The 22035-nt window shown below is 48.8% G+C and overlaps 1 protein-coding gene across 7 annotated transcripts in view; it reads left to right on the top strand.

The window, feature by feature from the left end:
- Positions 1 to 22035, top strand: part of FGFR1 (fibroblast growth factor receptor 1) — a 52406-nt gene that overhangs the window by 5296 nt on the left and 25075 nt on the right. For 4 of the 7 annotated variants that reach the window (XM_058290033.1, XM_058290030.2, XM_058290029.2 and 1 more), the window contains exon 2: positions 3940 to 4118. In XM_058290033.1, the coding sequence (XP_058146016.1) occupies positions 4028 to 4118 (91 nt within the window). In that variant the 5' untranslated portion in view covers positions 3940 to 4027. Of the gene's footprint in view, positions 1 to 3939; positions 4119 to 22035 lie in introns of those variants that run through there. The other 3 variants (XM_058290032.2, XM_058290031.2, XM_058290027.2) reach the window with 1 other exon arrangement.

Raw genomic sequence — 22035 nt, 5'->3', positions numbered from 1 at the left:
TGGAAGGGGAGGAAGTCTGTGTCCTTCTGTCACCAGTTACCAAAATCTCCTGAGAGTGCTGTCAAGGAGTGACCCAGAGGGCAATGTTTGTAAACCCTTCCGTTTGGTTAGTGCTTTAGAGAGGAGAGGGCAGGCACTTTTCAGCCACGCTGCCCATTTGACCTCATACCGCCTATGATGCAGGCAGGGCCACTATTTTAGTCCCTTCTAAAAAGTGAGAAACTGAGGCTCAGGAAGGTTCAATAACTGTCCTCAGGTGGCAGAGTCACACATGGAAGAGCAAGAACTCATTTGGTACTCCCCAGAGAACAAAAAGATAGACTTGGCCCTGGACCCATCCGCTGGTTTGCCTCACATCGTGTTTGAACAAGGAGATCTGATTGTCGTGGAATCGTCACTCTTGGAATTCAGGAGAGATTACGATCCCGTGGCCCGGCCTCTGCGCACTCACCAGATGCTGCCGCCACCTTGCATTTGATTCGTACTTGGAGAGGAGAGGCCAGGCCCTTTCACCCACGCTGTCCATTTGATAACCACCTGTGATGCCAGCAGGGCAGATATTTTAGCCCCCTCTGGCAGGTGGGAGAACTGAGATGCCGTGTCCGCCGCTTCCTTCCGCAGTCGGGAGCTCTGCCCCGAGGTGGGATTGGGCTGCCTGTCCCAGGTGACCTGGCCGATCCTGGTGGGACAGGTTGGAGCCAGCTGTAGGGTCCTCAGGGAGGTGCTTTCGACACCTGCAAGGGTACAGGTCACATCTGTCAAGCAGTGAAGGCAGGAGATCTTAAGACTTCATTGAATGAGGAGAAGAGGAGGCAGTTGCCAGGTCCCAGGCAGTGTGTACGATAGCTGTGTCACTGCTCTTCTGCAGGTTGGTGGAACGGGGCACCTGCCTACTTACCTTCTCTTTCCCAGGTCGGTGCCTGTGGCTGGGTTTTCTTAGCATCTTTGTTTTACCGATGTGGAGAGCTGTGAGACTTTTTCACCTTTGTATAAGGGAATGAGCAGGAGGGAAGCTGCCAGATTAGTTTGAAATGTATTGATCACTGAGCTGAAAGAAGTCAGTCTGCAACCAGCTCATGTCTGCGAGGAGGTGGGCACGCTTTTCACGGGGAGAGTGGCTGCACGGCAGTAGAAGCTGCTTGTCTGGTACACTTAAAATCAAGTGTGACCATCTAAAGATGATACCATCGGATCCTCAAAACTCATTCATTGCGGGAGCAGATGTGACTCAAGCAGTTGGGTGCCTGCCTCCCACATGGGAGGTCCCCTGTTTGGTTCCCAGTGCCTCCTAGAGAAGACAAGGAGAGGCAACAAGCTGATGCAATGAGCTGGTGAATGAGCAGACACAACGAACAGGAAGCAAAGGTGGTGTAAGTGGTAGGGCACCCACCTCTCACACGAGAGGTCCCAGGTTCAGTTCCTGGTGCCTCCTAAGGAAGACGAGCAGACACAACAAGCTGACACAACGAGCAGACAAGAAGAAGGAGCCATCTGGAGGGTGGGGGGTAAAAAAAAAAAACTCCATTCATTGCTCTGGCAGTTCCTGTGGCACTTAGTTCTTTTAGTCAAGTGTACCCTTCTGGGGTAGGTTAGGTATATCTTAGAGATGTCGTGAGATGTGGGATGTGTTTTAGGGATGCCCTCAGGCAAACATCGCTTCTAAGCCTGGCTTTGTGCCCCATCCTGTATCCTGGATGACACAGCTGCAATCTGCTTCCATGGCTCGTTCTTTTCACCAAAGGAATTGAGACCCGAGACTCTCCTATTCCCTGTGGTACCTGGATTTGTCTCTGTTTGTACGGTTTCTTGATGCCCGTTGGAGAAAATGCATTTGAGTCAGATAGAGCCAGGACTGGTTAATCCCTTAACCTGGATAGGGAGAGAGGCCTGGTGCTATTGCTTTCAAGCCTCCTGCCCTTGGGCAGAGTACTTAACCTCTGGGTCTTAGTTTCTCCACTCCTTAAAGGGGAATAATAATTCCTACCCGCCCATACGTTGATGAGGAGGAGTAAATGAACTTTGTTTCATTTCGTGTTTCATGCATGCGTGGCACATAGTTGGCATTCAGTAATTCTTAGTTCCTTTCCTAAATTTAGAAAAATGCAACCGAAAGGTTTATTTCTGCTTTGACTCGAAGTCATTAAACAATTTCCTCCAGACCTTGGGAGGGAGCTCGGGCTGGGCATGCGCACTGCTGCTGGCCAGCACGTGGGAGCCAAGCCAAGAATCCAGGGGGCTGCTGCCAGCGGGCCTGACTCACTCGCGAGGGGCCCAGCCCAGCTCCGGGAGGCAGGGCCGATGCACCACATTAGGGCATGTTCCGGGGAAGTGGATTCTCCGAATAGCTCGGATGGTTCCCTGGAGCATTTAGGACAGAAGCCACCTGGAAGACAGCGATGGTCACCCCCACACCCCACAGTGCCCGAACCGTGTGCCCAGCAAGGCTCATCGCTTGGTAAATGTTTAGCAGCAAGGGTCTGTTCCTTAAGACCCTAGGAAATTGCTTTAAATTTTCCCCCTCCAGACCCATAAGGGTAAAGAACTGCTGAATCTCTGTTCTACACTGGAGCTGGCATGAGCTATTTTTTTTTTTGGAGGAACTGGGGATTGAACCTGGGATCTCGTTCGTGCAAAGCAGGTGCTCTAACCACTGAGCCACATCCGCTCTGCGTGAGCAATTTTTGAGTCCTTGTAAGAGCCCTTGATTCTTTTTTTTTTTTTCAGATTTATTTTATTTATTTCTCTCCCCTTCCCCCCCCCCACATTGTCTATGCTCTGTGTCCATTCGCTGTGTGTTCTTCTGTGTCCGCTTGCATTATCTGGCAGCACCAGGAAACTGCGTCTCTTTTTTGTTGCGTCATCTTGCCGCGTCAGCTCTCTGTGTGTGCGGCACCACTCCTGGGTGGGCTGTTCTTTTTTCACACGGGGTGGCTCTCCTTGCAGGGTGCACTCCTTGCGTGTGGGGCTCCCCTACGCAGGGGTGCCCCTGCGTGGCAGGGCACTCCTTGCACGTGGCAGCACTGCGCATGGGCCAGCTCCAACACAGGTCAGGAGGCCCTGGGTTCGAACCCTGGACCCTCCATGTAGTAGACGGATGCCCTGTCAGTTGAGCCACATCCACTTCCCCCCTTGACTCTTGACTAGGACCTTTACCCTGTACTCCTGGGCTCTGTTCTGTTGGTCATCAGCTGTCACTGTCAGCATCAGAGGGGAGAGTTGGCTCCCCTTCATGATGCCATCCTTGGAGGCTCTTTTTAAGTAGGTGGTAAGAGTTAAGTTTCATCTGTGAGGGAGGCTGGTAGAGCTAAAGCTCCTTATGCGTAGTAAAATTTCAGAGGTAAAAAGAACCCTGGAGAGCCTTTGTTTCAACTTCCTCGTTGCATAGGTCCAGAGAGGTTCAGCATCTTACTTGAGTCACACAGCCACCGAGGGTCCAAAACTAAGACTAGAACAGAGGCCTCTCATTTTCTAGTCCTCAACTCTTAACATATTTCTACACTTTTCTCCCCCTCACTAAAGAGATTGGTTTGCATTAGACTGAGTCAAGTTTTATGGGTCGTCAGCATACTTAAATCTCGTGCAGTCCCACCATATTCTGCAAAGCCTTTAAATACGAAGCGGCAGAATTCTCGGGGTGGTCATGAGGCTCCGGGCTTACACCTTGGAGAACTTCGTGACAATTTTCCCAGCAAGCCTTGCACGTTGTTTGCAATCAACAAAGAGCTGTAGACTTGAAATAAGGCTCCCTTTTCAGTTAAGACCTCTGGCCTCTAATTCATCATCGTCGGGGCAGGATCACAGTTCGCTCGTCTGTGCTTGAAGGAGCACTGCCTCCAGCACCTTCCAGACGGGGTGACAGTGTGACCTCCTTTATCTTGGTTTTTTCCTTCCCTTCGCCCTCTCAGACGCCCCTGACGTTCTGGTTTTTCCTCTCCCCAGAGTCAGCTGGAGAAGGAGGATCGCGCTCAGGGTGGAGTCTCCATGGCGGTGTGGAGCGCTGTCACCAACCTCTAATCGCAGATCTGGGATGTGGAGCTGGAAGTGCCTCCTCTTCTGGGCTGTGCTGGTCACAGCCACGCTCTGCACGGCCAGGCCGGCCCCCACCTTGCCTGAACAAGGTAAGGCAAGGGCTGGGGGGTGGCCCAAACTGCCGGGCCTGGGAGTCGGGGCACGGTGGGACGGAGTGATGCGGCTGCCTGGGAAAGCTCCGTCCCAGGTGGAGGAAAGGAGAGACCCCGGGCCTATCCGAGCTGGTTTGGGTCTGGTTATAAACATAACCACCTTCATCAAAGGTTGGGAACAGCCATTTGCCAGAGGGGACGGGATCGGAGTGGGCTTTTATGCTTTTGTCCTCTTAAGAAAAGAACTTCCGATTGGGACCCCAGGTTGGCTCCTAATCTAGGTGGTATATGCCATGGGGCTGGGGCAGAATGGGGAGCGAGTGGCCTATGAGTTTGGATTCAGAACTTGGAGCAGACTACAGGGGCCATTGTAGGGTGTGGGATAAAGACGTCCTTCAGGCATTCAGGAAACTGTTCCAAAGACACGTCTTCTAGAAGGGTCGGCAGTCATGACCAGGTGCCTGCTGTTTTGCCATCCTTGACCATGTCTCGTGGGCTCTGTTTGGGGGCCTGCTGAGCGATTTGTTGTGGATATGTACCTTTGGCGGTTTTTTGACAAGGGAGTATTAGGTGGCACAACTGACAATTATGGCTTGTTGGGACTTCAGGGGTTATTAGTAATAGAAAGGACTTGCCTCACTGCTCTTGGAATGTGCTTGAGTTGTGAAAATACCTCATGGAGATTACAGGGGCTGCACACCTGGTGGCTTTCTATGGTGTTTAAGAACTAATATTTGGGCATTTCTCCTGCCAAAGGGCATTGCTGGCTTGTGACTCTGTGCCTGGTCCCATAAAGAGAGATTGGCAGATAGTGGGTAAAAGGCTGCAGTATACAAAGGATATGATGCTTGCATTCAAAAGGCTGTCGTTCTAGGATGCCAGAGCCTGTTGGAAGGATGAATGGTGAGTGAGAATACGTACCCACTTGTATGGTGGTGGGGAGGAAGCAGGGAAGGGCTGTGAGGCTTTCTGGAAGGTGCAAAGGCTGGAGCAGGAAGCTTAATGTTTCATTTAGTAGCTGAACTGGAGGCAAGACTTGAACTAGAACCAGCTGGAGACCCAAAGTGGGAAGAGGGGAGAGACAAGTACAGAGATAACTACATACAGGGTAGGCTGTGTTTAAACCACACAGTGGAGTTATAACAAAATAGAAATGCAGAGGAAGAGGGGAGCAGAGAGCACCTGAGGGGTTAATAAAGGGCATTCCAGGGCACTGAGGCAGGGTGGCTGAGGTATATGTAGAATAGGTTGCCAGGTGAGTGCAGGGTAGTTGTGGGAAATAACGCCTGGAAGAATTGCATTGAGTTAGCAAATGGAAGGCCTTAAATAGGGGGATGCTGGGAAATATGGACAACTTTTGAGTGGGTAGTGACACAATGCAGATTTCAGAAAATTAATCTGGCAGCTGATTTTGGATGAATGGGAGAAAGAAATCCTGTGCTTGTGTCTTGCTCCCCCACTTAATAGCTGCATGCCTGCTTCACTTAAACAGTCCAAGACTTATTTTGCTTTTTTTTGTAAAACGGGGACAGTAACAAAGATACTCCAGAGAAAGCACTTAAGTGTAAAGCATTACTACTTTTTACTGCTACTATCACTGTTTCCAGTGAGAAGGTTGTTTTAATTTCTAGCTAGAGGATGGGAGGTTCTGAACGGTAGAGGGGGTCATGAGATTGTAAAGGAAGGCGAAACGGTGGCGACCGTATAGAAATAGAATCCATTGGTTTAAATAAGTTGAATGCCAACTCCAAGTGACGAGAGACAAAGAAGAGATGAGAACAAAGGGGTGAGTTAGGGTGGGGCCTCGGTGAGGAGTGGGGACGGCTTGGATCAGCCACTGTGTGGACGGAGATAAAAGAGTCTGAAAGTGATGCGGATTTAAAGAACAATTTTTAAAAACGTGTTCCAACAAACTCTTCTGCAGCTCAAGCTCGGAGGGTAGGGAAGGCGAGCAGTGTGGATCTGGAGCCTGGGCACTTGAGATTAGGAGGGGAGTTCTGGGGGCTGGTGAGGGGGAAGGTCATTGAAGCTGCTGGACTGGGAAAGGAAGCCAGAGGCTGGGAGCCTCGGGTGGAAGGGCATGATGAGGACAGAGTGTAGGTTCCACAAAGAGGAGGGAGAGAGCAGGCGCAGCGGACGGGGTTCTTAGGAGGCTGGGTAGCTGTGAAGACTGAAGTCAGACTGCCATTTTTAAAAAGAACACCTTAATTGAGGTGTAGGTACATCCTACGACATACACCAGTTTTAAGTGTGCAGCTTGACATGTTTTCACAAATGTATACACCCTGTGTAACTACCACCCCAGTTAAGATAAAGCACATTTCCATCCTATTTGCAGAATTCTCCCTCACCACCGGCCCCAGACAACCGCCAGTCTACTTTCAGCCACTATCAATGAGTTTTGCCTCTTCCAGAATTTCATATGAATGCAGTTGTCCCCAGTGTACTGACTTCTGTTCAGAAAATGTTTTTGCGGTCCATGTTGTCATACGTAGCCGTAGTCTCTTCCTTCTCGTTGCTGAGTGGTCTGCCATTGTGTAGATACACCTTGATTTGTGTGTCCGTTCAGCTGTTGATGGACATTTGGGTTGTTAACAGTTTGGGCCATTATTAATAAAACTGCTCTGAACATTCACATACAAGTCTTGGGATGGGCCTAAGTTTTTTCTTGACTCCCTTGGTTTGGTTCCGATTCCATTTCTTACTGATGATTGGCTCTTAGGAAGATTCCTAGATGGCACTGGGCCGCTCCATAAAATACGTTGATAACGACCATCTGCTCGTTGTGAATATCAAGTAAGAATGTGTGCAGAGGGAAGCGGCTGTGGCTCAATCGATGGGGCTCCCGTCTACCATATGGGAGGCCCTGGGTTCGTGTTCAGGGCCTCCTTGTGAAGGCAAAGCTGGCCGTGTGCCACGGAGATCTGGCACAGCAAGATGATGCAACAAAAAGGGAGACAAGCAGGTACAGAGAAAACACGCAGTGAATGGGCACAGACAAAAGACAGCAAAGAAAGGAACAAGCCGCAAGGGGGAGAATAAATAAATAATCTTTAAAAAAAAAAAAAAAACGTGTGCAGAGCTCTTAGAAAGTGCCTGGGCAGTGAGCAATCAGCAGCAGTAGTTTGGTAGACTTTCCTGGGATCACAGAGGTGACACTACATGGTAAAGGGGCATGTCCTTGTTATGGGCAGACTTGGAATGCCTCAACGTGCAGAAGGGGGATGCCACTGGACTTGGAAAACAAGTCCCAGTTCTCCTGTTGGCTGAATAACACCCTCTCTTCATATGGCACTGCCACATGGCTTATCCCTCGTGAGCTCTTGGAGAGCAGAGCACATGCCCTCCCATCTTCAGAGAACTATTGTGAGGTCCGAAGAGAAAAACCTTTGTGTTGGGTAAACTCTAAGGTATCTTACAAATGTATTTATTGTATAACCTGGGCCCTGCTGATGATTAATTTATAATGGAGCTATGGTCCTCAAAAAAAGATTATAATCTACCTCTGAAGGGTTTATCCAAAAGTTTAAAGCAAAGGACCAAAACCCTTGCTCTTGCCAAGTGATTTTCCCCTTTAGAAAGGCTTGGCTGTGACTTCGTGTGCCTTGGAAGCCCCTCCCCCAGCTTAGTGCAATGCTAGCACTTTGCAAATGCTCCTGAGGGAGTGGGGAGGGCCTGCAGTTTCTGGCTGTCACTGGAAAGTTTATTTAATAAGGGTTCCAGGAACGCCAGCCTCCCTCCCTCCTTCCCTCTCCTTCCCCCTTTCTCGTTTGGGATCTTACTGTGTCTAAGCTTGTTGTAGATCAGGCTTGGAGGGAGGGAGCTGGGAAGACCCCAGTAAGCTGGTCCTAGCCCTGGGGTGGAAAAATTAAAAAGAAGCACCACTGGGAAAGAAATAAGGAGCTTGAAGAGGCTTGACTCTGTAGATTATTTTTGCTAACTTAGAGACTTTGGGACAAGCCAGTGGGTGAATCCCAAACTGCTTGCAAGCCCCCTACCACCAGCTGGGGGAGAGGTTCCCACCCCTCCACCCCCCAGCAGTAACGTGGGCTTAGCATCCCAGCCCACGATAGAGGGGCCGGTATGTGTGGCTTGCCATCTTCAAAATCCTCGCCTGCGTGCTCAGAAACCTGCAACTAATAAGCGATTTAATGGGCTGGGGTTTCCTGGCTCCTCCCACCCACCCAGATTTGAAGGAGTCTGGTGGCTGCTTGAAGGGGGAGAGGTTACACTTAATGGAAAAGCCGCACGTTTCCATTTCTGGCTGCAAGCCCCGTGGATGCCGAGCCCCACAAAGCAGGGCTTTGTCTTTGCGATCTGCAGAAACCTGCACCCGTGGGGGAGCCAGGCTGCGAGTGGTACCAGGCCCTTGCCCCCCCCCCACCTCAAGTTGTAGGCCCCCCCTTCGCTCGGGATTCTACAGCCACCTTCAGCTCAAGGGGGTATGCATGTCAGCCCGGCCTCGGTGGGACCCTCAAATAGGTACCTGGGGGTGTCCCACTACCAGCCTTCCACCCCCTGGCATGCAGGAGAGACCCTCACCTCCACTTTGGTCCTGTTGGCTTCTAACTCACACTGGGGGGTAAGAGGTGAGTGGAAAGGCATGGTGATGTTGAGTGACCCACTGAGAACAAGGGTGGAGGACTTAGGCCTGCAGAAGTCTGAAGGGTGCTTGGCTCCAAGGTTTCCCCAGAGGCTCTGCTCTGTCCAGATCCCCGTCCCCAGAGCGGGTGGTCTGAGGACCTTTGAAGGGGTGAGGTAGGTAGGGCCCGGCGCTGTGGGCCTGTGAGAGAATGTAAGGGAAGGGTGCTGGGGCGACCTGCTCGGCCACGCCGGGCCGCGCACAGAGCCACGCCGGGCTGTGTTCTTGGCTCTGGCTTCTGCATTGCTGCACCATTAGCTTCACTGATTTTCCACTCTGGCTTTGCCAGCCCAGCTCCCCGAAGTCAGGGAGGAGGAATTTCTCAGGGAAGAACAAATGGCTCTCCAGAGCCCTGGAGAGGGTGGAGGAGGGGAGGGCGCCCAGACAAAGAGTCAGGCCAGGATCCTGCAGTTCCGTGACTGCCTGGAGGTTAGGGCGAGTGGGACGTGGGGAGAGGGTATCTGGGAGTCGTTTGGAGCCCGTGGCCCCAGCACGGAGGCAGGTCAGTGGGGCTTGGCCAGGGTGCTGACCTGGGCAGGCCAGAAGCAGCGAGTGCTGGCTTGTGTCTAGGGCGGTGGTGGATGACCTTGGGAGAAGTGAGTTCTGGGGAGTCATTATCCCGGAGGGCGAGGTCGGGGGTTAGAGAAGCTGACCAGCAGCTGCGCCCTGTTTTTACAGTGCCTCGTTCCTCGGGGCCCACGGGGGCTCCAGCTCAACCCGCAGATACCACCTTTGCCTCTTTCTCCTGCCCTGAAGCCTGGAAATGAGACAACTGTTTCCCTGCTGACCAGGGAAAGTCCAGCTGCTCTGGCTCTCCTAGTCTCCTGAATCCAGCTGCCCTGGCCTTGCTGTTGAGTCTGGAGAGAGGGCTCCTTCACACACTAATCACAAACGCCCTCTTCTCTCTGCCTCCCCCCAGTAGCGATATGGCTGAAAGTTCACAGCCCTACTGGGGCTCTCCAGGGCCTGGGGTGAGTTCCAAACTGTTTCCTCTTTTCAGGAGAATAATTTCGGAATCTGGGCTGCTCCCAACATTGGGAGCTGGTTCTGACTTCCAGGGGGTGACCGCCAAGTGGGGGGCAGTGGTAGTCTTGCTGCCCCTCAGTGTTGCCAACATAGCACCCAGATGTTGAACTCCTATTCCGAGAGCCCTCTCCTGGTTCTTGACCCACATTGGCTCTCGCCTCTCTGCTTGCCACACAAGGTGCCCACTGCCGCCTTCTAAAGGTTTGTGCCCTACCAGCTTGGAAATGCTAAGGTAAGGGGTTAGTCCAGTTAACTCCTGGCACTGAGAGGGATGTGCTTGGCAGAGCTTGAGAGTCAGTGCTCTTTCCTTATCCCCCAATGGGGCTTGGCCACGACTCTTGCGATGCAGTGTGTAAAAGGAGGTAAACGATGGGGCAGTGGGCCCTGCCATTTGAGTCTCTGCATCTGTTTCCCAGGCCCCACACGTGTAGTGTAGTAGGTGCATTGCGCCTGAAGTGGGGAGAGAGTTCAGCGAAAATGGACTAAGTGGTTATGAGCTTGGGGAGGGAAAGAAGCTAAAAAACATCAACACTAAGGTTTTAAATGGCTCATCAACAAGGAACGGTGAATTCAGCGCTGAGCCGGTCCTTACTTTTCTCAGGTCAAAAGCTAGTCTCTGGCTAATGGTTCCTTCACTGTTCATTCATTCACTTTATTTTTTTCATTCATTCATTCATCTTCATCTTGGCCACACAAGCCTCTTCCTTTTTCCTTGAATATGACTTATACTTTCATAAATGACCAGTGTTTATCTTTGTTTATCCTGGTCCCTTAGCCCAAAATGTCCTTCCCTACCCTGTCCACTTTTTGTAATTCCTCCTCATTCTCTAAGGCTTAGCTTAAGGGCCACCTCCTTCTTGAAGTCTTCCTTTGTCTCCAAATGAATCACTCCTTTTCTTCTTTCTTTTTTTTTTTTTTTTAATATTTATTTATTATTATTATTTTTTAATTACATTAAAAAATATATATGAGGTCCCATTCAACCCCACCGCCCCCGCCCCCCACTCCCCCCACAGCAACACTCTCTCCCATCATCGTGATACATCCATTGCACCTGGTAAGTTCATCTCTGAGCATCACTGCACCCCATAGTCAATGGTCCACATCATAGCCCAGACTCTCTCACGTTCCATCCAGTGGGCCCTGGGGGGATCTACAGTGTCCCGTAATTGTCCGTGAAGCACTATCCAGGACAACTCCACGTCCCGAAAACGCCTCCACATCTCATCTCTTCCTCCCGTTCCCCACACCCAGCAGCCCCCATGGCTACCGTTCCCTCACCCATTCCTCATTTTCTCTGTGGACATTGGATTGGTTGTGTCCATTGCACACCTATGTCAAGTGAGGGCTTAGATTCCACATGGGTACTGGATGCACTCTTCCCGCTTCTAGTTGTAGACACTCTAGGCTCCATGTTGTGGTGGTTGACCTTCTTCAACTCCATGTTAGCTGAGTGGAGTAAGTCCAATAAGTCAAAGTGTAGGAGCTGAAGTCTGTTGAGGCTCTGGGCCTGGGTGTCATATTATCAGTCCAGAGATTCAAATCCCCTACATATATCTTAAACTCAGCACCAACTACAATTCCAATAAAGTAGCATGCAAGTCTTGTGAAAAGAGATCCCCTCTGAGTCCATTTCCATCACGCAGAAACACCAGCTCCAAAGAAGGGCCATCTGTCATGGCAGTGAACCCCTTCTGCCATGACCATAGAACCCGTGGGTCTCTTTATCCCTCAAAAGAACCAATACCTGGGGTTGTATCCACCCTATCTGTCTCTTAGACTCTGTTCAGTTGTACATAGGGGTATTCCTTCTGACAACCTCCAGACTCTTTTTTAGAGACTCACAGCCTTATAATCTCATTTCTCCTTTCCATTTCCCCCTTACATTAGGTCAAACTGCTTCCCGAAGTCATGTTATTATATGTAGACAGGTATATTCTGCTGTTCCGCATTGAATCTTTAATTCAAGGTCATTTTCTAGTTGCTTCTTCAGCTGGTATGTGGTAGTGATCCCTCGGTGCCAGGGAGGCTCATCCCCGGGTGTCGTGTCACACGCTGGGGGGAATGCATCACATCTACACGCTGAGTTTGGCTGTGAGAGTGGCCACATTTGAGTAACATGAAGGCTGTCAGGAGGAAACCCCCAGGCACAATGCTACTCTAGGCCTTGTTCTTATTGCAGGTGCATAGGCTCAAAAGTGTAGCCATTAGTATCAAGAGCCCACTGTTGGGCCCTCCGTCCTTCCTGGTTCTTGCCGTTGCACCTGGAGGATTGCCACTGCTCTCCCAGGGCCCACAACAGTGACCCCCCGGCCAGGAGCCCAGTACCCCCCCAGCTGTTGTTTTTAATTGTTTCCACTATGAGTATATATAGACATTACCATATACCCTGGGCATATGCCCTGTATAACTCCCTGTCAACCATATATATCAATAACATCCCATATCAGTATTCCTCCACTGCCATTGTTGAACCACTCTGTGATCCAAAACTTCCCGTAAAGTGAATCCCAACATAATGTCAGCTTCAGAAGAGTCTTAGATCACCAAAATTCATCTATACAATATACAGTATTTCCCCAGATCCACCATAAAACCTTTTCCCTTCCACAGCAATAATCTTTTAACTTATTCATATCATATTTCCTGAAACTGATGTACAGATTCCAAAATCCTTTTCTTCTTTCTTCCTAACTTCCAAACTAGCCCATACTTTTTTCTGCCTTGCATTATATGGAGTTTTTTTCTTTAATTTGTTTCTCCAAAAGAAAGAAGTTATATGTGATTAGAAAGAATAGTTTTATTGCCCTTTTAAGACATCTAGGCTCATCATAGAAAATTTAGACCTGTAGAAAAGGAAGAAACCTCTTATATTCCCATCATCCAAAGGTAATCACTGTTAATTGTGAATCTCTAAAAAATTTTTTGCATTTATATGAATTTCACTTTCCAAAAATGGGATTTATACTGTATATACTGATTTTTAATTTTTTATTACCATACAGAGAAAACGTTTTCATCTGCTTAATACATTTCATTTTATGAGTGTGCAGAATGTATTTCTTTACCCACTCTGCTTTGGGGTATTTAGGTTATTTTCAATAGTTTTCACTGCAGGGAGCATACTTTGACAAAATTTGCTCATTTATCCAGGATAATTTACATTTTAAAACATAGTGCCAAATTGCCTTCCAGAAAGGTTATAGCAGTAAAAGTCTCTTAAAATAATAATAAATACCTATTCATTGCACCTTCATAATCTGCATGCATTATGTTCTTATATCTTTACAATTCCATGACGATAAGTTTTATTATGCCCATTTTCAGAAGAGAAAACTGAGGTTCAGTGAGTTAAGTAGCTTGTCTAAGCTTGGTGGAGGCTGGAACCAGGATTCCAGCTCAAGTAGGTCTGGCTTCAGTACTTCTTCCCACTGTTTTCACTACCTCCTACATCTAATTGGGTTGCCCCACAAAATTCAGGCAGGCAAGCATTTGAGTTTAAATGTTGCTGGGTCGGTCGCCTTTATCTGATAGGAATCTGGCTTCACCTGCCATCCTGGGGAGGTGTGTGTGAGTGATTGGGGCAAGGGGGCAAGCTAGAGTTGCTGGTGCCATATCTTGTATGACATCATGCATTGGCCGTAGGTCTGTGAGCTGCTCTAGTGAAAGTAGCTCCCTCTTCTAGAGTAACCAACAGAACAAAAAACCCATTGAGGCTGCCTTTTCCACTGAAGACCAGAGGTTCCCAAAATGTTAAGCTATCACACTGGACTTTTCTCTGTTAGTCACACCTACTCCAGAATGTAGTGGTACAGCCTGGGAACATTTCAGAGAGGCAGAGCCATTATCATTTTCTTTTATGCTACCGTGTATTTTTTTTTTTAAAAAAAGGGAACCTGAATGAATGAGAAAAAGAGGAGTTTTGGTTTTTTTAGCTTTTACGTGTAACAAATTAATGCTTTTAACAACAGGAACAAAAAGACTATACTCGAACTAGTCATAGAATGGTTACAGAATTTAATATATATGTTAATTTGTAGTCCACTCTTTGTAGTGTTCCCAAGGATAGAACACAGAATGAACATTGGTAAATATTTTCTTGCAGTTCTGCCAAGGACTAGTTTTTTTGAGAAAAAGTTGTAAGTCTTGGAGGTTTTGGTAATGGATGATAGGGATGGTGGCATGACACTGTGAATGTAATTAATACCGCTGACTGTATACTTGAAAGTGGTTAAAAAGGGAAATTTTATGCTATATATATGTTACCAGGATAATAATAAAAATAGAATTGTATAACACAAAGAGTGAACCCTAATGTAAACAATGAACTATAGTTAATAATATAATAATATTGGTTCGTCACTTATAACAGAGGTACCACACTAGTGCAGATTATCAGTAGTGGGGAAAACTAAGGGCTTTATCAAGAAAGGAAAAATACAGCTTACAAAATAGGAGAAAATATTTGGAAACCTGTATCTGATAATGGTTTCATATCTAGCATATACAAAGAACACCTACAACTCAACAACAAAGACACATGACCCAATTTAAAAATGAAAAAAGTATGTATAGACATTTCTCTGGGGAATATATGCAAATGGCAAATAATCACATGAAAAGATGTTCCAAATCATTATATCAGGGAAATACAAATCATAAACCATAATGAGGGAGCAGATGTGGCTCAAGTAGTTGCATGCACACCTCCCACATGGGAGGGCCTAGGTTCAGTTCCTGGTACCTCCTAAAGAAAACAAATGAGTAAAACAATGAGCAAAACAACCAGCAAACCAACAAGCAAAAAAATGAGCAAACAGACACAGGAGTCAACTCAGGGGAGCTGATGTGGCTCAGGGGTTGAGTGCCAGCCTCCTGCAATCAAGGTCCTGGGTTCAATCTCAGGTCCTGGAACTTCAGAAAACACACAAAAAAAAACCCAGAATGAAATAACATCTCACACCCACTAGAATGGCTATTAAAAACTTGGAAAACGGGAAGCAGACTTGGCCCAGTGGTTAGGGCGTCTGTCTCCTACATGGGAGGTCCACGGTTGAAACCCCGGGCCTCCTTGACCCGTGTGGAGCTGGCCCACGTGCAGTGCTGATACGCACAGAGTGCCGTGCCATGCAGGGGTGTCCCCCGCATAGCGGATCCCCATGCGCAAGGAGTGCGCCCCATTAAGGAGAGCTACCCAGCATGAAAGAAAGTGCAGCCTGCCCACGAATGGCGCCATACACACGGAGAGCTAACACAAGATGACACAACAAAAAGAGACACAGATTCCCGTGCCGCTGACAACAACAGAAGCGGACAAAGTAGAAGACGCAGCAAATAGACAGAGAACAGACAACCGGGGTGGGGAGAGAAATAAATAAATAAATATTTTTAAAAAATAAAATAAAAACTTGGAAAATAACAGGTGTTGGATGGATGGGAAGAAATAGGAACACTTACATATTGTTGATGGGAGTGTAAAACGGTGCAGCTACTGTGGAAAAGTTTGGCCATTCCTCAGAAAGTTAAGTATAGAATTACCATATGACCCAGCAATTCCACTTCTAGATATATACCCCAAATAATTGAAAGCAAGAGTTTGAACAGACATTTGCACACCAGTGTTCATAGTAGCATTATTCACAACTGCCAAAGGGTGGAAGCAACCCAAGTGTCCATCAGAAGATGAATGGGTAAACACAATGTGGTATATACCTACAGTGGAATATTATTCAGCTGTAAAAAAAAGGAATGAAATTTTGCTGCATGCTACAACTTGGATAAACCTTGAATATATCACTTTGAGTGAAATAAACTAGGCACAAAAGGACAAATATTGTTTGGTCTCACTTACAGGAAATGACTAGAATATGCAAATTCATAGAGCCAGAAGGCAAGTGGCAGGTTATCAGAGGCAGGGGGTTGGAGAATGGGGAGTTAATGTTGAATGGATGCAGAGTTTTTGTTTGGGGTGATAGAAAAGTTTTGGTAATGGGTGATTTGATAGCACAACACTATAAATGTAACTAATACTATTTTTGAAAAGGGATAAAAAGGGAAATTTTAGGTTGTATGTAAGTTAACACCACAAAAAAAACCCCATAGGATTGTACTACACAAAGAGAGAGCCCTAATGTAAACAGTGGGCTAAAGTTAATAGCATAATTACAATATTGTTTCATCAATTGTAACAAAAGTACCATACTAATACAAAATGTTAAATAGGGAAAACTGTTTGTGTGAGAGGGGAGTTTATGGGAATTACATATTTTCTGCATGATTTTTCTGTGAGCCTGCAGCTGCTTTAATTGAAAAGTAATAATAGGGAAAACTGCATGTGTGGGTACATGGGCGCTCTCTTCTTTTCTGTATATGATTTTACTATAATCCTACAACTGCTCTAACAATAAAAAAAGTCTTCGAGGCCCTTCTTGAATGTGAAGCCCAGGCCAAATGCCACCCCTCCCCACATCCTCACCACGGGATAGGCCTGAAACCACAGGGGACAGCCTCCTTCCCAAGTAGGAGGCTGGGACAAATTGACCATCATTTGTGGGCCACAGCTAGTGTATATGCACCCCTAAAGCCAGGGCTTTATTTCTCTTTTGTTCACTTAGCACCTAGAATAATGTCTATAGTAGGTGCTCAGTTAATACTTTTTGACAAACTGAATTCATGCACAGATAAATCATCTATTTTCCTTTTTAAAGGGATACCTACGTTTTCTTTTTAAAGTGGGGACAGGAATAAAACCCTTTCCTGTAGTAATTCTGTATCGTCATCAGGTAAGGGAAACAGGTGAGAAAAAATTATTGTTAACCACCTGTTGAGGTCTTATAATAGCTAATGCAGTGGTTTTCAGATTGGAGCAGCATCAGAATCACCTGGCGAGCTTGTTAAACACTTACAGCTGGGCTCCACTTCCAGAGCTTTTGTAGTTTTCCCAGATTCCTAGGGATGATGACGCTGTCAGCGATCTGGGGACCGTACTTCGATACCTCTGATATAAATTAATTTTCACCCACCCCCAAAAGTCTATAAAGTTAGTATTATTATTTACATTTAACAGATTACGAAACTCAGGTTTTAAAAAAAGCTTGCCAGGGGTAAACAGCTCAGAAATGGTGACGTGGAAGCTCTAACCCCTGTGCAGGGGCCAGCACTTGAGGAGGATGGAATCTCAGGGGCTAGGTCCCCGAGGCTGAGTCAGTTTACCTTGGAGGTCTGGGGGAGGGAGAGTTAGGATGGGGAGTTGGAATGCGGTCTTAAAAGCTTTTCTTGGAAGTAAGGAACTTCTCTTCCCGGAGCACCCTGCTGTTGCTTCATTGAAGCTTCAGGCTCTAAGTCAATTATCACCGCCTTTGGAATGCTGATTAGCTCTCTAGCCAGTTAGGAGAGTCCTTTTGCATTCCGAAATCTCTAGTCCTTTATTGTCAAACTTCAGAGTTTACTTTTGGAATTAAGGTTTATTTTCCTTAGGTTTTAGGAATTAGCTTTTGAACCTTGGAAGGGTCAGGTTCCTTTACTCACAACTGAGCGAAGGTCTCCCTTTGGCATTCAAAATCACTATTACTGAAATAATGAAAATGCTCTAAATGATTGAAGTGATGAGTGCACAACTCTGTGCTTACACCAAATATAATTTGGTATAATAATTCTATTTGGCTGCTCCTTATCCACTGCTCTGAGGCTTTTATGGCAAGAGCACTGTGGGGAGAGGGGGAGGAAGAGCTGCCACTAAAACAGTCTTTGAGGGCTCTTCCCTTCCCCCCCACCAGAGGGAGCCCCGTGTTGAGGGGGAAGGGGTCAACGGCAGGGGGTGATGGCCCTTGGTCTAGTAAGGCCCATTGAAACTCAATACTGGTTAGAGCTGGTCAGGTCCTAGAGCCGGTCGAGTTGGTTAGCATCCCCATTCCACAGGGGATGGGACGCCCGGGACTTGCCCAGGGTCAGGGCCAATGAAGCTAGAACCCCATCCCCTGATTTCCACCCAGATGCTGTCTCCGCGGGTCCCAGTCAGTTAGAGCCGCCGGTGGCTCAGAGTCTGGTTCCTACCAGACCCTCAAGCAAGGCTCTATTTTCCCTTAGGACATCTGGAATGTGGGCATAGGATAGTACCCGTTTTCGGCCTTGGGATCCCCCAGGTGGTCTGAGTAAAGCAGCCTTGAGGGTAGATACTGGTCTTTAGCTTCCTCCACCTGCCCTCTACCTGAGAGACACACCATGTCAGGTAGGAAAATCCCTAAACCGTGTTCTTTTAATTTCTTAAAATAGGACCGAAACACTCAACTTTCATGGTAGGTGTGAAAAAGAGAGAACGAATACGCAGTACATGGATGGCTGGGATATAAATGAAGCCTTCTGAACCCTTGCTCTCCTAGAAACCTGTGGAACAGACCAGTGGCCCCAGAGTTTCAGATTAAATGGGCCACTAAAATTTCCAAAAATTTTTGGGAACCGACATAGGGCTGTTTACCTTGGACATCCTTTTAAGAAGACGTTTTATCGCGTTTATTCTCATACTGTAAAAAATAAAGGACGTTTCTTTACATCGAAAATACGCATAACTTTAAGAAGAACCTCTTCCTTTCCCCACTCTGCACTGGGTGGGTGAACTCTCTACCAGGGCCGGCGACCCACCCCTGCGACCAGAACAGGGAGGGACGGTGGCAGGCTCGTTGGGGTGCAGAGATCCCTGTGAATTGTCCCAAGCATCCAGGCTGTTTGGGGGGTGAGGGAGGCCAAAAGGCAAATTCTGAAACAGCTGAAGCCTCTACTAATTCATCAGCAAATTTCAGGGGCGGCAACTTTTTCCTGCCGGGCTGCTGCCTTTTCCTTCCCCCAAACAAGCTCTGCTTGAGCCTTGGGGAGGGAAGGGGCCCGAGAAGGGCCGGGAGTGGGGGGCTGGGCAGAACATTCTTTTCTTTAAGGAACCTGACCGGACTCGAAGGTCAGAGCACAGCGGAGAGTGGGAGCTGCCGGGTTACCTCGTCCACGTCGATTCATCTCCCTCTGCTCCCTTCCCCCACTCTTAATGATCTTTCCATTACACAACCCAGACCAGGAAGTACATGACAGCTCGCAGCTGCAGACACATGGCTGGGAGGCCTGGGCTTCGGGCCAGTGGTGGGAGGGTCTGAACTCGCCGTCTAACAGCCGGACCCCTCACCCACACACTCCCGCTCCACTCCAGCTCGCCTGCCCGGTTTTTCCCTGCAACTTAATGGAGCATCTCGGCCCCTGCAATATGCGCTGTTGCTAGCAGTTGGTAGCCAACTGTACTTGGCTTTGCGTTGTGGGCGTGCTTTTTAATAAAGGCCAAAGGCCCCCGTCTGAGTGTCTGGATCACCCCGTGCCTTTACTGGGCTTGGGGTTCCTTTAGGTGGCCGTTCTTGAGCAGAGACTTCTCCTTTTACTAAACTAGAATCCACCTAATGTGGCCTTTAGAAGCTGCCCGGGTACCTAGGGGGGGTTGCCTGGCAGAGGTTTTAATGCCTGAAAAATAGTGTCAGTGTTTTTTTTCTTTATGATTCTGTCAAAATGCCGGGTTCAAAACATGTTTTGGGGGGATGTCTAGAGGCAAGAGCCTGGGCTTTGCAAACACAGGCCAGATTCAGACTCTTCCTGAGTTGAGACTCATTCGTTTTCCAGTCCTCACTGGGGTTGATGCTTTCCACATAGTCACTCAGGAAATGCTGATTTCCCCTAGACTGTGTCCTAGGGGGTAGTTGTCACACAGAAGTTTGTCTCCACCGCCAGCTGTGTTTTTGGCTTTCTTCCCTGAATCTGCCAAGGCTGGATCCTTCCTGGTGCCAAATGTGAAATGGTGACACAAACTTCTAGGAACTGGGAGCTCAGGCTGCCCTTCCCAGGAGCTCAGGGATCTACCTTTGCTCTCCTTGGGTGAGTAGACTCTTCAGGGTCCTGCAAGTCTTAAGTGAACTTTCCTTCCTCCCGGAGCAATTCTTTTTTAAGTAGGGGGGAGAGAAGGAAAGCGTGTTTGGGAATAGTTTTGGGAAATGGACGTCATCAGTGTTAGTTTCAGCTCTGTCCATAGTGTGTTGGTAAACCGTTGGGGTAAGGGCTTTTGCTGGGGAGAGCGGAAGAAGGGAAATTTCTTTTAAAACAACTCTCAGGCACATTCCTTTGTTAATCACTTAATTACAGTCCTTCTCGCTAGCTGGGGAGCGTTTTCCCATTGGGGGGCTGGGGCAGAATCCCTAAGGGAAAAGGACTTGTACTGGGTGGGCACCATTGACACCCCGGGCGCAGAGTCCACCCCCAGACTCGATTCTGACCCCGAGGTACCGCTCTCAATGCTCACACTTCCCCGTGGCCGTTTCAAGATTTACACAAAACTCCAGGACCCGGGAGCCCCAGCCTGGGGTCCGCCTGCTGAGGGCAGCCCAGCACCCGGGGCCTGGTTTTGGGGGGTCGCGGCACCCCGGCCGCAGCTTTGGCCCTGGCGGGCGTCCCTGCGCTAAATTACAGTGATGAGGTGGGACACAAAAAAGACCCCCCAATCTTTTTTTTAATAAAAACAAAACCAAACGGCGGCGCCAAGCCCCTGGGCTGCTGAATGGCCATGGCTTCCTGTCAGGATTAGCCGGGCGGCCTGGGCTTGTGTGCGCTGCCTTTCTCCTCAGGAAATACCTTTAGTAAGCCCGGGTGGGGTCCCCATGGCAACGCCCGCGAGGACCCGCTGACAGAGGCCATTCAGCCCGCCATTGTTCCTCGGCCCCCTTTGTTGGGCGCTTTATTGCTGCCCCTCTGGCAAACACAGCAGTTTGCACCGTTTTGTCAGGCTGAATGTGGAGTTTTTACATTTTAATGGGCTCTTCTGGCAGTAGCCATTTGCATGTAAAATGTTCCTTCCTACTCCTTTACCTTTTTCTATTAAAAAAAAAAAAAAAAGCCCTGCGCTCCCAAATCCCCTGGTTCAGGGGGACGGGTGACCGCTGCTGGTGGAGGGTGTCAGACCCTGCTAATTGCTTCTGTGGCCCTGTTTCCCCGCCCCACCAACCTTTGCCGCCCTTGTTCCTCGGGTCCCTCCTCGAGTTCAGGGCATCCCGTGTCCCAGGGGCTCCCTGTCTGCACCCCAGGCCTTGTGGGACGATGGTTCTTACCCGGGATTTTGGTGCTCTTCCCCCCACTGGCCCGACCTTGCCAGACTAAAGTAAGTTTTCAGTTCCATTTCAAAGCCAAAATAACGTAATAAAAAACCTCTGCAGAGGGCTCCCGGAGCCCCACTGCGCCGTTCTATATTCCTTTTAAGTTACTTTCAAAGCCACCCCGAGAGCCTCCCCCACCCACAATTGCTCCCTCGTTTATCTCGGGGGAGTTTGCGCCAAGACCGTAAACATTCCTAGACCCCCAGTCCGCCCCGTGGTACTTAAGAGGATGGCCTTTCTCTCCTAATTTCCTTAACCCAGGAATTTAAAATCAGAAGGAGTTCACAGGCAGGACCGAAATCCCTGCCCTGCGCTCCTGTCGGCGCCTGGGTTTGGTTGGGAGGCCAGTCGCGCCAGCCTCAAGCCCCATGGGGTAGAGGAAGGTGGATGACACCGTTTCTAGCTTCAGAGGGTAGAGAAGACACTTGCTCATGGGCCTGCCGGGCAGCAGAGCGACGTGAATCCGTGCCATTTAAAGCCATGGCGATTTGTTAAGTCCTGGGGCAGGTGCCACCAGAAACGGGGTGAAGAACGTAGCTGGGGAGTCTCGGAAGAGTGGGTTTTGAGGTCAAGAGACGTGATGGAGAGGATTGCTTGTCGGAGAGGGAGAAGGAGAGTGGAACTGCAGGAGAAGCCGAGTCCCTCGGTGGGAGAAAACGAAATAGAAGGGGCAGTGAGGAAATTGGCTTGACTGAGGAGGCGGAACCCGGAGATTGGGAAGGCGAGGTGGGGGAGGGCCGCTCGGGCTCCTGGAGGAGGAAATAAACGGAGGCCCTCGCTGAGTGTGAGGGGATGGGACGCAGGGGACAAGGTGGGGCGGGGAGAGCTGGCACCTCTCTGAGTTTGCCTGATGGAGGGGAGCTGGCCCAAAGGGGGCCCCACCAGCCCCTTTGCCTCATGTCCTTAATCTTCCCAGTGGAGTCAGGCAGGGGTCATCAGAGGTCATCGGCTGTAAGCTGTCCTGGGAGGTGAGGGGCTTGAGAAGAGGGCAGGTGTCAGGTGACTGATGTGGGGGCTGAGCCCAGGGGGTGGGGGGCTGGTTAGCTACATACGGGGGCAGGGCTTGGAGTGCCTGGGG

The sequence above is a fragment of the Dasypus novemcinctus genome, chromosome 29 (assembly GCF_030445035.2).
Source record: "Dasypus novemcinctus isolate mDasNov1 chromosome 29, mDasNov1.1.hap2, whole genome shotgun sequence".
Lineage (NCBI taxonomy): Eukaryota > Metazoa > Chordata > Mammalia > Cingulata > Dasypodidae > Dasypus > Dasypus novemcinctus.
The sequence above is the reverse complement of the archived record's forward strand: the minus strand, read 5'-3'. Positions and strand labels throughout refer to the sequence as shown.